The sequence below is a fragment of the Lutra lutra genome, chromosome 3 (assembly GCF_902655055.1).
Source record: "Lutra lutra chromosome 3, mLutLut1.2, whole genome shotgun sequence".
In the NCBI taxonomy this organism is placed as follows: Eukaryota; Metazoa; Chordata; class Mammalia; order Carnivora; family Mustelidae; genus Lutra; species Lutra lutra.
In genome coordinates this window covers 104828786-104845352 of record NC_062280.1, presented here as the reverse complement: position 1 = coordinate 104845352, position 16567 = coordinate 104828786, and the positions used below count along the sequence as shown (strand labels likewise).

Here is a 16567-nt window from a genome sequence, read left to right as displayed (position 1 = left end):
AGGAATGGAAAGATACCAAATTTCAGCACCTAATAAAAGCATGTTCTTAGTTATTTGCATCTATAGGAAGGGGAATATTGCACTTTTTAAAAGACTTTAGTTATTTATTTGAGAGAAAGAGAGAAAGCGTGAGCAGAGGGGCAGAGGGAGAGGGAGAAGCAGACTTTTTGCTGAGCAGGGAGCCAGTTGTGGGGCTCAGTCCCACGACCAGGGATCATGACCTGAGCTGAAAGGAGATGCTTAACCAACTGAGCCACCCAACCACCCCCGGGAAAAATTGTATTTTTTTTTTAAAGATTTTATTTATTTATTTGACAGAGAGATCACAAGTAGGCAGAGAGGCAGGCAGAGAGAGAGAGAGAGGGAAGCAGGCTCCCTGCTGAGCAGAGAGCCCGATGCAGGACTCGATCCCAGGACCCTGAGATCATGACCTGAGCCGAAGGCAGTGGCTTAACCTACTGAGCCACCCAGGCACCCCGGGAAAATTGTATTTTGTCTGTAATACTCCCTAAAATATAAAGTGGTTATGAAATTTAATCAGCCATGGTGGTTAGACTAGTTATAAAGCAGAATTTCAACCTCCAAAAGGGAAAGAGAACTAAAAGTCCTCTGTACCCCACAGTGTTTGGTTTAGAGATGTTGGACAGAGACCAGAATGCAACTTTTTGTTATTTACAGAAGCTGTCAAAATACATTTTACCAGATCTTAAGCCGCCATGGTTGTTTAGAGGCAAATGTCCACGTAGAATTTTATTTCAGCAAGGAAAATTTATAACCATCAAATCCAGCCAGTTGCAAATGTGGTTGATGAATATATACAAGTACACTTCATGATCTTGTGGGAAAGGCTATCCAGTCCTCAGAGAGGCCCTATCCAGACCACAGTTGCTTCTCCCCAGAAGCAACCTCAAAGTAAGAAAGCAGACTTGGTGGTATTAAATGTAGCTCTTGTAACTTCTGGCAATTTTGTCTGAATGGATTCTACATGCAGAGAGAAAACACATTCTCTGAAGCTACCTTCTGTTAGATTTGTGTTTTCCCATAACCTTTGTCCTTCTCCATAATATACAGGAATTTTTCTTTAGCTGTAGATAGAGCTGCTCTCCTCTGACATTCACAAATATAAGTGCCACTGGAACTCACACACTGCTGGTAGAAATTAAAAATGGTGCAGTCCCTTTGGAAAGAATTCTGGAAGTACCCCAAAAAGTTACACATAGAGTTCCCACATAACCAAGCGGTTCCACTCCTCGGTATATACCCAACACAAATAAACACGTATATACCCAAATAAAAACATACACACAAATGTTCACAGCAGTATTATTCAAAGTAGCCAAAAAGTGGAAACAACTGGGGCACCTGGGTGGCTTAGTCGTTAAGCATCTACCTTCGGCTCAGGTCATGATCCCAGGATCCTGGGTTGAGCCCTGCATCAGGCTTCCTGCTCAGTGGGAAGCCTGATTCTCCCTCTCCCACTTCCTCTGCTTGTGTGTCCTCTCTTGCTGTCTCTCTCTCTCTCTGTGTCAAATAAATAATTAAATAAAATCTTAAAAAAAAAAAAAGTGGAAACAACTTGATATCCATCAACTGATGGATAAATAAAATGTGGTATGTGTACATAATGGAATATTAAATGGCAATAAAAAGGAACGAAGTACTGATACCGGGAAAACCTTATGCTAACTGAAAGAAGTCAGTCACAAAAGACCTCCTAATGTATGCTCCCATGTATATGAATGTCCAGAATAGGCAAATTTATAGAAACAGAAAGTAAAGTAGAGTTTGCTTGAGACTAGAAGTTTGAAGGAGAAATGAGAGATGGGTAATGGGTTTCCTTTTGGGGTAATGAAAAAAATGTTCAAGAACTCTTTGTGGTGATGGCTGCCTGTACTAAAAATGATCAGACTTTATGTTTTAAATTAGTGAATTTTATCATATGTGAATTATATCTCAGTAACAGGTTTTTTGTTTGTTTGTTTTTGTTTTTGTTTTTTAACATATAAAGGCCAAGAGAAAAGGGCCCCTCCTCCCTGCCCTGCTGCAGACCTGCCAGTGGGCCGCTCTCCCCAGCAGAGGCACAGTCCCTGACATGCTCTTCTGGAGCTTCACAACTGCCCCTCAGCTCTTACCCCATCACTCAGTGTTGGAAGCCCACCTTCAACTTGGCCACCAGCCTTTCCATTCCAAGCTTCTCATCACAATTTCTCTATACATTGTCTACCTTTGCTGATGTGTGAGTCAACCTGTCTGGATCTCACTTGTACATTACTTAGGTCAAAATCTCTTTGGTGATGATGATGATGGCACTGATGATGGCTGATAGCTAATTTAAATCAGTAGCTACATGCAAAGCACTGTTCTTACTATTATTAAGTATTAAAATATTCAAATATTGCATAATTCAAACATTCAAATATTGTTAACTATTGTTAACTATTTGTTAAGTTCTACTTTAACCTATTTAAATCCTCAGGACAATTCTCCCAGGTAGGCACTCTTTTTAAAATATTTTATACATATATATATATACATATATATATGTATATATATATATATCTGAAAGAGAGAGCTTAAGCAGGGGGAGCAGTAGAGGGGGAAGCAGACACCCCACTGAGCAGGGAGCCTGATGCAGGGCTCAACCCAGGACCCCAGGATCACGACCCAAGCCCAAGGCAGATGCTTAACCTACTGAGCCATCCAGGGGCCCCTTGTTTTGCCTTTCCAACTATAAGTCCAGTCTAACTCAGCTACAAGCATAACCTGCCATTAGGAAAAATACAAATCTAAGTTTCTATGTGCATATACCTTAGCTTTTCATGACCTATAACATTTTGGTAGTTCATCTTGGTAACTCACCTTTCACCAAGGAAAACATTGGATAGATTTATAAATGAGGGAAAGTCCAATGTGTTCATGACAGGATAGGCATGGATGGGAATAAGCAAAGTGTCATCTCCCTAAAATTAATGGAGGGAAAAAGTCAAGTTTACTATACTGGAGGCTCTAATTTTCAAAAATGAACTTGTAGATACTTTCTTATGTTGTTTGCTATCACCAAAAAACATTTCCTTAAGAAGCCTGAGTGCTTACATATAACACCAGAAATATTGAGCTTTCCCAACTATAAACAAACTGTAGGAAATTTTAAGTACATTTCCTTGAAGTGATATTCACTATTATCCAGTAAAGCTAAAGATAACAATGTTTTCCTATAGATACAAAGACAGTAATCTACCTACTTCTATTTGAGAAAATTATAAGCAAACCTAGTCTGTAGGAGCCCAAAAGAAACAGAGAGCAATGAACCATAAACCATGAACTGACATTGGGCCCAGAGGGTTGCAGGCCATCCCGCTTCATGTTTGACCTTAAACAAAACCACTCCAAGCCTTGTTTCTTCCTTTGCAAAATGGGAATACTTCTGCCTTTATTTTAAAGGTATTTTTAAGGGGAGCCTGGGTGGTTCAGCCAGTTAAGCATCTGCCTTTAGCTCAGGTCATGATCCCAGGGTCCTGAGATACAGTCCTGCATCAGGAACCCTGCTCAGCGGGGAGTCCGCTTCTTCCTCTCCCTCTCCCCCTCCCCTTGCTCATGTTCTCTCTCTCTCTCTCAAATGAATAAATAAAATCTTTTTAAAAAAAAAAAACTAAAGATTAAACAATTTTTAAAAATAAAATAAAGTTATTTTTAAGAATTAAGGCAGATGATGGCCTGAAAGAGATAAGAGCATTACATCCTTGCAGAGTATTATATTAGCCTTACCCCTGAGTAGCAGGAGATGGGCCCTGGCCCTCTGTACCATGCCTGTCCTCGAGACTCATCTTCTTGGTGCAGGTGCTCCTGCTGAAAGCCATACCCTACCTTTGTTTTCAGTTTAGCTTTTCAATTTTCTTTTTAAAGATTGGAACTCATGGGTTACTAAGGCATACTTTTAGTTCCCCTTAAGGCTTCTCGACTTGCAAGAACTGGGCCTAGGGGAGCAAAGGGACATATGGGGGGCCGCTAGAAGAGATGGATTGACAGCACATGGAGCTGGCCTTGGCTGGAGGCCACAGGATGAATTTGGTGACCTCAAAAAGGCTCACAGGGACCCACACAGCCCAGCCATCTGAGGTCAGGCCACCCAGGCTCCTATCTCTCTGCAGGCCCCAGGGGTTGCCTCTGAGGACATTCCAACATGACACCATCCAGTCCCTGGGGTTCGTAATCACAATTCGGGGATCCTGCTAATTTAGAAGCCTAGCACTTCAAGGAGTTTGTTTAAGCTATTTGACAAAGTTTTTTTTTTTTTTAAATCAACTCCTACAGCTTCATGATAGAGTTTCCAGGTCAGGGCAGGCTGGAAACCTGAAGCAAATGATGTCTCATGGCTCTGCCCTGGTTCTTGGTTCTTGCTCTTGCACCCAGAACCCAAGTCACCAGACAAGGACCCTCCATGCTACTCACACTGGCTGCCCAAGGAACACACGGGCTGGGTGAGAAACCACACTTATCGCTCCATTTCCCTCTGTTCTTCCCTCAGGGTATAAGTTTTGACATCGTCCTGTCCCTTACCCTCCAAAAAAACAATCTTAAGAAAACTTACCTTACAGTGAACCCGAATACAATCATAATAGTATCGCCACTCATCTGGAGAAAACGTAACGGTGACTGTGAGGGACAAGCCAGGGACGAGGCGGTGTTCCTAGAAGACAAGTGGGCTGTAGTGGCGGCATACTACACATGCATCCCAAGCAGACCCACCACACGGAAAGTCACAATCCAAAGAGAGCCCCATGGAGAACAGGCAACAGGCCGTGCTTACCGTTTTCAAATACTTGATCTGAAAGTATTTGGTTTGAGGGGGTAAAATATGCACATGTACATCTTCATTGGAAATATTGACCAGATGCTGTGAGAGAAAGAGAAGCACTTAGGGAAAACATTGTTTTAGCTAGCTGCATATCTCATCATCTTGTTCCTAAAGAGATTTGAGGAGACAAAATTTATTGTTTCACTTTTTAGAAGATTTGAAAGCATCATACACCATTTAAAGAATAGTAAAACACAGCACCACTTACAATTTTTTTTTGAAGTAGGTTCCACACCAAATGTGGGGCTTGAACTCACAACCCTGGGATTAAGAGTCATATGGTCTACCAACTGAGCTAGCCAAGTACCCTGAAAACAACACCCATTAAAGGATAATAAAGCATACCAAAGTGCCTTCTGCCCAGATTAGGGACCTTACTAGAGCCTGCAGCCCCCAGACAGTAAACTCCTCTACAAAGCCCACATTCCCAATTCTGACCAGTTACCACGTGTGCCTTTTTGTTGAGCTCTGTTAACCTCAAAAACAAAACAAAACAAAAAAGCCACCAGTTACTCTGCCAGCAAAAAGTGGGGTTATTCAGAATAACACAGATTTGCAAACTAGGACAAGAGGGCTGCTGCAAAACCATAGACAAGTCCCAGACCAAGGGAGATGCAAGAGGGAAGGGGGTGAGGACTATTTATAAACAAAAGTCCATTGGAGTAAACTGGGAATTTGAAGTGTAAGGACTGTTCACTGGTTGATTATAACTGTCTCTCACTGGCTGGGCTGTTGCTTGGGGAGAAGGAAAATCTTCCTTCCTCCTGCTGGGGTCAGTGAAGTAGTACCTAAAGTATGGACTTGCAAGGTACATCTCTTCCTACGGGGTCTGTAGTCACAGAGGAGTAGTGGGGTGTGACAGCCTCCCGACTCCAATATGAACCAGGTTTCCTATCACTTATGAATTTTCACAACTCCATTTCATCCTGTGATCCGGCTAAAAAGTCAGCCACCCACCAACTCCCACAACTACTTCAAATTATATGCCACTGATCCTGGGGGCCCGGCGACACTACGGTGGTCAAAAAAATCAGGAAAAAGAGTGTGGCTAGGGCAGCCTCCAATCCATGCCTGGGGAAAATGGAAAAGAAGTTGGAAGTCAGGAAAGTCAGGAGTTCTCTGATGGTGGATGGTGACCGGAAAAGGCCCCCGCTGTGAGGCAGGACAACTTGCTTCATAAAATAAATGGGTCTCTAAATAGGAGTGTTTTCCTCCTCTGCTTGAGATGGGACCAAGAACCTCGGGATCTGGGAATTGGGGCTTCACCTGGGCCAGGGGACAGTTAAGAGGCCTTTGTTTCCAAAGTCCAGGCCAGAGGCTGGGCCTGTCATGGGGCCCATTGCCCAAGGCCTCATGGTCACTGAAGCCCTAAATTAAAATTCAGACATTACTTCCTGATGAGGTTACAGTGGTGTTTGGGTTTGTTAAAAACTCTTATTTGTCACCTGTGAACATTCCTAAAGTGACCCTGTTTTATGCCCTGTTTTGGCATATCTTTTCTTTTTTTTAAATATGCTATAAGCCTTAAAAAAAAAAAAAAATTCTCCAGGCTGCTCTGGACCTCCAAAGGGCCCTGCACAGGGGCAGTCTTGGTGAAGGTGTGGGCTCCTGGGGCTCTACCGACAAGATGGTCCTTCCAAGAGAGATGTGGGGAGGAGGGATAGTTATGCTGGGACCCAGGATGCCTGGGGCCTGTGCCCATCACACCCAGAATCCTGGGGTGGTGGGACCTGCCTGGGGATGGGTAGGTAGCCATAGAGCCCCAGGGCCTGGAAGCCTTGACAAAGAATTCTGTCCCCATGCTTGTCATCAAGGGGGACCCTGGAGTTGGAAGCCTTGAGTGAGAGAGTTCAGGAAGAACTGGGAACAGAAGTGGTTATATTGGCTGTCACTTTTAAAAAAACCTTTTTTTTTTTTTTAAATCCAGTAAGGACAGGGCAACAAACAAGGGTGTAGGGACTGCCTTTAATATGCATCTCAAGGGTGGTAAACCTTAGAAGAAATCAGTAATCTGTACTCCAGGAGTGCTTAGTAGACACTGTGGGAGCCTAATCGAATCCATACTCCAGAGGTGGTGACTCAGGCCATTTCAATCCTTCTCACCTGAACTGGCACTAGAGGGTCTACAATATCAGGATAGGTGTATTTACCAGAACTTTCATACAGGCATTCCTGCTCTTAAACAAAAGGGATCTGAGAATCCAGTGAGCCCAGAACCCAGGATCCTTTAGCATGACCTTCAAAGACCCAGGACTCCCTCGGGTCTTGTGTTTTGCACAGCACAAAAAAATCCTGTCAGCTGGTTGGAAGGTAGGCTAATCCTATCAGTGGACCTACTAGATCTGCTGCCAGCAAAGCTTCCTTGCAAGGAGCTATGGTTGGGCCTTCCTGGAGATGTCAGGTATGGTCATTCTTTCTTGCCTGCTTGCTGTTGAGTGTCGTATGCATGGCAGAATTTCTTCTCGGACCTGTTTCATAGCCGCAGATACACCTGGTAGCAAGGCTGCTGGGAGGGGACCTTTGACTCCCACCTCCCTTCAGGGTCAGGTTCTCAATATCTACCTAATATCTAATCACTTTGTGGGTTTAGGTCAATTTGCAACAGGCAGCATCACGGGCTGGAGACCAGAGGTCTTGTGCTCAAAGCCACTGAGCGGGTTCAGGTGTTCCCGTATCCCTGAGTGGTCCCAAGGGAGGAGACAGGCGCTGGCTCTCCTGAGACTGAAGATACAGCCAGCACCTGTGGGTGAGGGCTGGGCCACATCCTGATTTTAAAAACATATAGAAACCTGTCGCTTCCTCCAACCTGAGTGTGGCAGAACAAATTCAAATATGCCCACAACTCATTTGTATGTGAAGGATGAGCACTGGAATTCAGTAGGTAACATCTACATTGTCAAATGAATAAAAAATTACCAATTAGAAAATACTGAATTCATTTCTTTCTTTCTTTCTTTTTTAATTTGACAGAGAGAGACACATCGAGAGAGGGAAAACAAGCAAGAGGAGTAGAAGAGGAAGTAACAGGCTCCCAGCAGAGCAGGGACCCTATGCAGGGTTCGATTCCAGGACCCTGGGATCAATACCTGAGCCAAACGCAGATGCTTAACCCACTGAGCCATCCAGGTGCCCCTGAATTCATTTCTTAAAGAATTAAACAACATAGGGGAGTGCCTGAGTGGCTCAGTTGGTTAAGCCTCTGACTCTTGATTTTAGCTTAGGTCATGACCTCAGGGTTATGAGATTGAGAGCCCGGTGTTGGGCTCCACACTGGGCATGGAGCCTGCTTGAGATTCTTGCTCTCCCTATGCCTTTTCCCCACCACTTACCCCTCGCTTGTGCCACTCTCTCGCTCAGAATAAATAAATAAAAATAAAAATAAATTAAAGGGGCATCTGGGCGGCTCAGTTGGTTAAGCCTCTGACTCTTGATTTTGGATCAGGTTATGATTTTGGGGTCCTGGGATAAAGCAATGGATCTGGCTCCCCACTCAGCAAGAAGTCTGCTTGGGGGCTATCTCTCCCCTCTCCTTCTGCCTCTCCCCCTAACTGGTTTGTGCACGTGGACTCTCTCTCTCTCTCTAAAATGGATAGATATATCATTAGAAAAAATTTTTTAAAAGAATCAAACAACATAGATCCCATTCATTATAATAAAAGATGTAATATTTGGCTATATGTTGGGGGGTGGTGTTAAAGGTTGCAATAGGGAATTGAAAACTAATGCTATTATTTCAGAAAGCCTAAAGAAAGTGTTAATTTCTAACAACTTTGTTTTGGGCTGGCAACATCAACACTGGTTGTCTTGTGAGAAACCTAATTATTTACTTATTAAATATAGTTTTCCAGACAAACAAAATCTTTCTGCAGAGGGAAAGAGAATTTAAGAGGTCTTTGTTTTGAGGAACCTGGGAACCATTCTTTCAAATTTTAAAGTAAGTCAAAGCATTGATCTCACTATGAATCCAAGTAAAATGCTTTAAATCCTTTAACCAGATCTGGATCAATCTCGAATGTTAATGAACAATTTATTGTGGTTTTTAAACCCACATTCTATCTTTCCATTCTTGGGCAATTTGCATAGTTTCCTGTAGCAAAACCAAGATAAAAGCAGAGCTGGATTTTCCCCTTTCTTTGGCAAGAATCTCAAGGTAATTGCCTTAGGCTTCCTCTTAACTTTGCTGATGGAAACAGGAGGCTGGCCCTCCCAAGATCTCCCAGAATGTTATTAAGATGAAATCATTTTGTACTTTTATCTGTGCCTGCTTGTTTTCATGTCTGAAAGAAGCAGTATGATTATATAGACTTTACACTGTATTTACCTGGGAGTGTGTGAGTCTTCACCAAGTCATTCTCTTCCAGTGAAGTGAACTCAGGGTCATTCAGAAGTGTTTACTGAGTAACTTCTATGTGTTAGGCATTGTGCTGTATCAAAGAGATGGTCTCTGTTCTTCAACAGAATGAAGCTTTTATCTCCCTCCCCAAACCCTACAATCCAGGTAAACTAGATTGTACACTAGTGTCCAAATAAGGAGCACGCACCCTGGACCTCTCTCAATGTCTTCTTTTATGCCCTGAATACCTTCTTCCCACTTCTCTTTCCTTTTGGGCTATCTCAAGTGGTTTCTCCTCCCACAAGCTTTTCCTTTCTTTGTTTTTTAAAATATTTTTAAGTAATCTCTACACCCAATGTGGGGCTCAAACCTATAACCCAGAGATCAAGAGTACCATGCTCTACTGACTAAGCCAGCTGGAAGTTTCCATAAGCTTCCCCCCCCCCCAGTATTGTTACTTATTAGGGAAATGCAAATAAAGCACGCAAATAAAGAAATACAAATAAAATAGTGAATTGAGCAGATGGCTTCTCCTCTGCTGTCCTGCCTGCCACTCCCTTGTGGTGCATTCAATAAGCTTCTATCACCTTAAAAAAACAACAACAACAGTGAGTTGAATGGTGGTCTCAAGAAGGTATGTTCACATCCTAATACCTAGCCCCTGTGGATATGACCTTATTTGGGAAAATGATCATTGCAGATGTTATTAAGTTAAGGACCTTGAGATGAGATCTTCCTGAATTACCCAGGTAGGTCTTAGTCCAATGATGTATCCTTTTTTAAAGAGGAGAAGTCACAGAGCCAGAGAAGGCATATGAAGGTAGAGGTAAAGAGTGGAGTTACAAACACACAAGCCAAGGAACACCTGCCAGAAGCTGCCATAGGCAAACAGATTCTCCCCAAGCACCTCTGGAGGAGCACAGCTCTGCATACACCTTAATTTTGGACTTTGTCCTCCAGAATAAATTTCTATTTTTTTTAAGACCCTCAATTTTTGGTTATTTGTTATAGCAGCCCCAAAAAACTAACATACCTACAACCCAACAATTCTACTCCTTGGTATATATCTAAGAGAAATGAAAATCTGTCACATAAAAATATGTACAGGAATGTTCCTAACAGTGTTATTCATAATAGCCTCAAAGTTGACATCCAAATGTCCACCAACTGATGAATGGATAAACAAAATGTGGTAGAGACGTACAATGGAATAGTATTCAGTCACAAAAAGGAATGAGGTACCGATAGATGCTACAAGGTGGATGAGCCTAGGAAACAACGCTAAATGGAGGAAGCCAGTCACAAAAGGCTACGTCATGTTACATGATTCCATTTACATGAACAATCCAGAATAGTTAAGTCTATGCTAACAGAAAGCGGATGAGCAGTTGCCTAGGGTAGGAGTAGACTGGGTGGAGGAATAAGAGGAGCGAGGGTACTGGAGGGTAGGGAGTGAATTGTTTATTCCTATATTCATTATAAACAATGAACAATTATGAAAGATAATTATTTTAGATCTACCCTATCACCATGGAGACAGCAAACCTAACACCAGAAAAAGTAGGCTCCGAAACCACTTACTAACCTTGGTCTTTGATGCTCTGTTCTAAGAAGTGCATGCTTATAGGTTGACCGGCAGATTGTCTAATAGACTGTTTTAAAACCTTACCCTCTTTCTGAGAGGAAACGCTTGGCACCTAACAGGTTTCTCTCTGGGTTTATTCTCTCTCTACCCACTTCGATGCACTAGGATGCACGGAAACGGCATCATCTGTTTGTTGGGGACTGCTTGATAGAAACCTAACTTTACCTCCCGACAGCTTTAGCATTTGTCAGCTTCCCCCCCGCCAAAAGTAGAGACTTTTGTGGTGGCTGGTGACAGAACCAGAGGTGGAACGTAGTGTACAAAGCTGGAGTCTCAGAGGGCTCATGAGGAGGGAGGCTGCCTCTGCTCCCCTCCAACCACGCACGGAGGTCATTTGGTTCAGACCCAGAGCCCAGCAGGAGTAGTTCTGAGACGCCTGCTCAGTGTGACTTTAGGGAACTGAAGTGAGGTCAGCGAGGTTATAGAGCTTAAATGTTCAGGTCCCGGGCTCCCGGGTGGCTCAGTCGGTCTGACTCAGTCAGTGTCTGACTCTTGATTTCATCTCAGGTCATGAACTCAGGGTTGACAGGCTATGGGCTGGATGTGGAATCTGCTTAAGATTCTCTCTCCCTCTCCCTCTGTCCCTCCCCATCCCTCTTAAAAAAAAAAAAAATTTCAGGTCCTCTAAGCATAGGAGTTAGGAATGCTATAGCCACCCCAGGCCCACCCAGTCTGAACCCGCAGGTCAATGAAGGGGACCCTTCCATGGTGGGCTGTAGTCCATCCTTTCAACTGCCCCTCCTGGAGCCTGTCCAGTAGAACGGACCCTTGCCACCCAGACCTGGCTTGAATCTCTCGGGCCAGAACGGCTGATTTAGGCATGAGCACTGGACCCGAGTGCGTGAAACAGAAAGCTCACTGAAGCCTCACTTGTGTAGGCTTGGAGGAGGAAGGCACTGGTTTGGAAGAAGGCAGCTTAAAAGTCAAAGTCAGTCTCTATCACTTTTACTAACTGTGTGTTCTTGAACCAACTATTGAAACTTCTGGAATCCTGGTTTCCTCATCCATATAATGAGAATAATATTACAACCTCCACAGAGCTAGGGTAAGGATGAAATCCAATCATGTGAGACGCGATCACCATGAGACAGCACGCACAGTTCCTAGCCCCTAAGAGTGGGTCAACAATGACACCTCTTTGGAAAGAATGCTATGAGGAGCCCTTGGCAGGGGGAAAGTAGCTTGTCCAAGGACACTGGTGTGGCTTTAAAATTTCTCATCCTAGACCCAACTTTCTGGCCCAACTCACATCTGTGCTTCTGCAGATAATGCTGCTCTTTAAATGAATGAGTTATATAAATGGAGAACATTCATGTCATTTTGTTACCATGATTAATTACCCCACTTAAAAAATACCTACCAGAATCTGTTGGTGGTGTTTTTCTACTTCGTAGCCTCCAAAATGCAATATGCCAGGTTTTGCCTGTATGACCTTATTATTCACAACTTTCGCATAAACCTCTATAAAAACAATGTAGGTAAGTACACCATGAGATGAGACATAAGAGAAAATATTCAATAAATAAAGATCCTATTAATGTGGGCTTTCTTTAATTTAGGGTATTTTTAGCATATGAAAGTTTCAGACAGAGGATACAGCTGTCAACAAGATCAATGATCTATTCCAAATGAACTGTACTGCTTCTCCTTCTATATTTACACATCGTTTGGGAGATAATTATCATCACAACACAAATTCACATGTATTGTTTATTACCCACTAAAATAATCTGCTCTTCCCATTTTGTACAAGTCTTCATAACAAAACATGAGTTTGCAATAGCACACACCCTAACTTTGCTGCTCTGGGTAACCCTGATGTGACTTACTATGTAACAAATACACAGTTCAAAGACTCCAAGTGTTTAGTTTCATCACTAGATTATTTACCTGTTATCATTGGGTTTCCTCCAAATAGAATTACAATGTGATAGTATAATCGTAAAGCTCTGAGTCATTATTGCTCTGGACAGTAAAGTCTCAAACTGCTATTAGTGTAATGTGAATATCTTTTTTATTTTTTTCTTCAGTTCTGAGAACAAGGTTAAAACAGCCGATCTCACAAAAGTGTCCGGATCTATAATACTTTCCCCAGCTCTTCATGAGGCAGGAGCTGAGACATGTAGAGGAGGCACAGAGAACCCATGGCAACCCACTAGGCATTTGTTCATAATCTTTGTTCCAGCCCTATGCAGTGGGTACTATTTCCATTGTGCCGGTGAAGGAGCTGAGATTCAACAAAATTAAGCAACTTGCCCAGGGCCAGGAGTTAAAAATCAAACCCAGGTCTGTCCGATTCCAAACACTGAACTGCCTCCCTCAATACGAAGGCGCTGTTCAGTTTCTTACACATAATGACCTTTCACCTTTGGCTATTGCCAAACACACATGAGCCTGAGACACCCTCCTCCATTGCTTAGCCTGCTGTGATTCTTATAAACATCTGGAGTGCATATGAAATGATTGGTGGTCTTCTCCTCACCAGGTGACCCGACACTGTCATCAGGTTTGGGCCAAACCAAAGGATTGGGATGGGGTCAGGATGATGTTTCTGGGGGATGGGTGATCACTGTGGGTTATCTGATCATTTTTTAAGTATTGAAATGAACCTTCTTTGCTAAACTTGTTAAATGCTGAACATTTGCTTTTGTTATTAGGGCCGCAAAATAGACCCAAAACCGGTATTTTTCTGTTGATGCCCAGAAAGAGTCAAGTCTACTAATTTGCACTCAGTAAGTTTTATGGTGATGAAAAAGCCACACCGAAATACCACATTTCAGCATCTGTGATGGGCCTTGAAAGATGAGTGAGGAGCGGCCTAGTATGTTGGTAGATAGCTGGAGATTGGGCGACCGTGACAGAACAACACCTCTCCACCCAGCTGTGCCACCATGGATAATTCCTTTGACCTCCCTGAGCCTCAACTTCCCCACCAGTAAGATAAAAACTGAACGTTGACATTGTGTGGATTAAGTGAGAATAATGTAGGCAAAATGATTAGCCTCTTACATACTAGCTACAGGATTTTACTAGGCTTTCCATGTGCATGGCAGGGAAAGGATGTGCATGGAAAAAGGCAAGCAGGTATAAAGTTCATGTGGTCTTGAAGAAGCAGGAGTAACTGTGTGGTTGGAGCTGGAAAAGAGCAGTGCACAGTGTGGGGATGGTGCTCGGTGGGCGGGCTTGCATCCACAGCAGAGGGGGCCAAATGCCAAGTGAAGGAAATTGCAACCCTCTTCCCAATGCAAGGGAACCACTGAACGTATCTGAGCAAGATAGGGGCAGGGCCAGCGATGACTGCACAAAGGAAACTGACTGACGGGGTGTGAAGGTGATACAGAGGAGAGCACTAGGATAACCCAGTGACCCTGCTGAGGATGAGGAACAAGGCAGTGGGGACAGATAGGTAAGCTGTTAGAGGAAGCAATAGAACTTGGTGACTTGGTGACTCATTTACATCAAAAGAATCTATCACGAGTGGATGGACCTAAATAGAACCATAACAGCTTAATATTAAAAGCTATTGTGAGCCCATAAAACAATATAGCCCATTAAACAATATAGAGAAATCAGCACCAAAAATCCCATTGTGCTTTCTGGACTTTGGATCCTCCGGTAAGATGTAAATTGTAAAGCAAATCTCTTTTCTACTTACTTACTTGATTCTAAAAGGTGATTAGGTACTTCTCTTCTTTTCTTGGGCTCCTCCACTAGCCTCTTCAAAAGGAGGGGGGATACATTAGTAAATGGTTCTTGGGCATTGCCCAGTTCTCTGCTGGGGGTTTTCACCACTGCCATTTTATCATGAAAAATCGAGTCTTCTCTTTAGAGCCAAAGGTCATTTCCTGGGGGTGGGGGTGGGGGGACCAAACAGTAGCAGTATGAGAAACCACACACATATTTTTTTTTTCTCAGTCTTTGACAAATGTACCTCTGTGACTGTGTGTACCAGGCTCTCCCTGCCTCCCTGCCTCTCCTGGCCACTCCATTCCCACACAGAGATGTCCCATTAATCTTGTGTCACACATCACAACCCAATATCATGCCTTTGCTCAAAACCCTTCTGTTGTCCTTCATTCTCTCTCCTCAAAAGCTTTTCCCAAAATGTAGTCCTGAGATGCTTTTGAGCTATTAGGAGGGGTATATGAATGGAAAAATAAATCAAATTGGAAAAGCTTCTTCTGAGATTTCTCCAAATCGGTCTCTTAGTTGCATGTGACCATGAAACCCTTTACCATTTGGCATCCTGGGGCCAACTTCCAGGGTCCGTCTCTGGAGTGATGAGAAGTTGGAGTGGCCAGTGGACCTCCTCCAGCACCACAGAAGGCATTCCTAGAAGCTCTGCCCTAGGATCTAGGGTCCTGGTTCACGGGCACCCTTTGTCAGACTTGCTTTTCCTTATCATGTTAAGTTCCACTCTCTTCATAAAGTCTATGCTGACCCCAACACCCTTCCACATTCTTCAGCAATTAACGCCTCTACTACTCATTGGGTCTTAATGATTTATTGCCTTGTACACTCTTTATAAAGCCTATATATCTTGCCATCTTCTACAGCTAAGTCTCTAAATTTGGGGTCCTTGTACATGCTTGGGGGGGGTGCTCTGCGATGTCTCTGAGAGTGAATGTAAAATCATATGTGGATCTTTATGTGCTTCTCTCTCTTTTTTTCCTGGAAAAGGCTCATAACTTTAGATTCCCTGCAGTCCACAGCACCAAGCAAAATACAGTAACCACAATGAAGACAATGTTTAATAGTCATTTTCTGGAAGTTTCTTTTTCCCCTTCCCTCCTCCCACCTCCTCTCACTAGCATCTCTGAAGATTTCCCCCTCAGCACAGCCTCCCCCACAACAGTGTCCTTCCCCTCCATCCCTTCAACAAAACCTGCCTCTAGTTCACTTTCAGGCTCCCTCTTCGTGGCTGCCTCAAGTTCCCTGCCTGTACTTCGCAGGAACAAGGGCTAAACCATTTTCAGGAGAGCTCCTATTCCAGTTCACTCACTCCCGGGTGAACCCCGTCTCTTTTCGCACACCCCCGTCCTTGGTCCCCTTGCCCCCATCCTCTCTACCCGGCAGGCCCTCTCACCCTAGCCAAACGCCTGATCCCCTCAGAGCCCCTTTACTCCGTCTCCTTCTAGGGGTCGGGGTCGACCCCAAACCCACGCAGCACCCCCATCCTCACACAACTCTTTAGGCCGGACCTCTCTCTCCTCTGACCCCAGCCCAGGCTGACTCGAAGCGAGACACCCGCCCCCCGCCCCCGCCCCCGCCCCCGGTTCAGGCTGCCTGAGCAGCTCAGCGGCGGCCCAGGGGGCCAAGTCCGCGCCCCAGGTCCCAAGCCGCTCACACAGGAGATGGTTCCGGGGCGGAATTCGGCTGGCGCCCATGTCGGCGTCGGCCTAGGCGTCGGCGTCGGCTCCGAGCGTCGCCATGACGACGCGGACAGGCTCCCGGGCGGTGTCTGCGGCCGGAAGCGACCAAACTCCCCAGGGATGTGGGGCGGAGGTTGCGGGGGTTGGGGTGGTGGGGAAGGCCCTGCGGCGGCGGCTCCAGGTCCGGAGGCCGCAGGTGACTTCTGGGGACTCGGAGCAGTCTGTGGGGGCTGGAGAACAGAGAGAGCGATTTATGAGATGCGAAGGCAATGGATTCCCGAGGGGAAGTGAGAAAGTCGGGAGACACCGTAAACTGGAACCCTGAGAGAGCGGACCGCGGAAGGGCGGTGGGCCCAAAGGGG

At 44.5% G+C, this 16567-nt stretch overlaps 1 protein-coding gene across 3 annotated transcripts in view; it reads right to left on the bottom strand.

Moving 5' to 3' along the window:
* The window catches only part of CFAP221 (cilia and flagella associated protein 221), an 81543-nt gene extending 64976 nt beyond the window's left edge, over nucleotides 1-16567 (bottom strand). The window contains exons 1-6 of one of the 3 annotated variants that reach the window (XM_047722592.1): nucleotides 16181-16567; nucleotides 14493-14678; nucleotides 12194-12294; nucleotides 4808-4894; nucleotides 4589-4687; nucleotides 2860-2960 (exon numbers count right to left, since the gene is read on the bottom strand). In XM_047722592.1, coding sequence (XP_047578548.1) covers nucleotides 2860-2960; nucleotides 4589-4687; nucleotides 4808-4894; nucleotides 12194-12294; nucleotides 14493-14631 — 527 coding nt within the window. In that variant the 5' untranslated portion in view covers nucleotides 14632-14678; nucleotides 16181-16567. Of the gene's footprint in view, nucleotides 1-2859; nucleotides 2961-4588; nucleotides 4688-4807; nucleotides 4895-12193; nucleotides 12295-14492; nucleotides 14679-15418; nucleotides 16129-16180 lie in introns of those variants that run through there. The other 2 variants (XM_047722590.1, XM_047722591.1) reach the window with 2 other exon arrangements.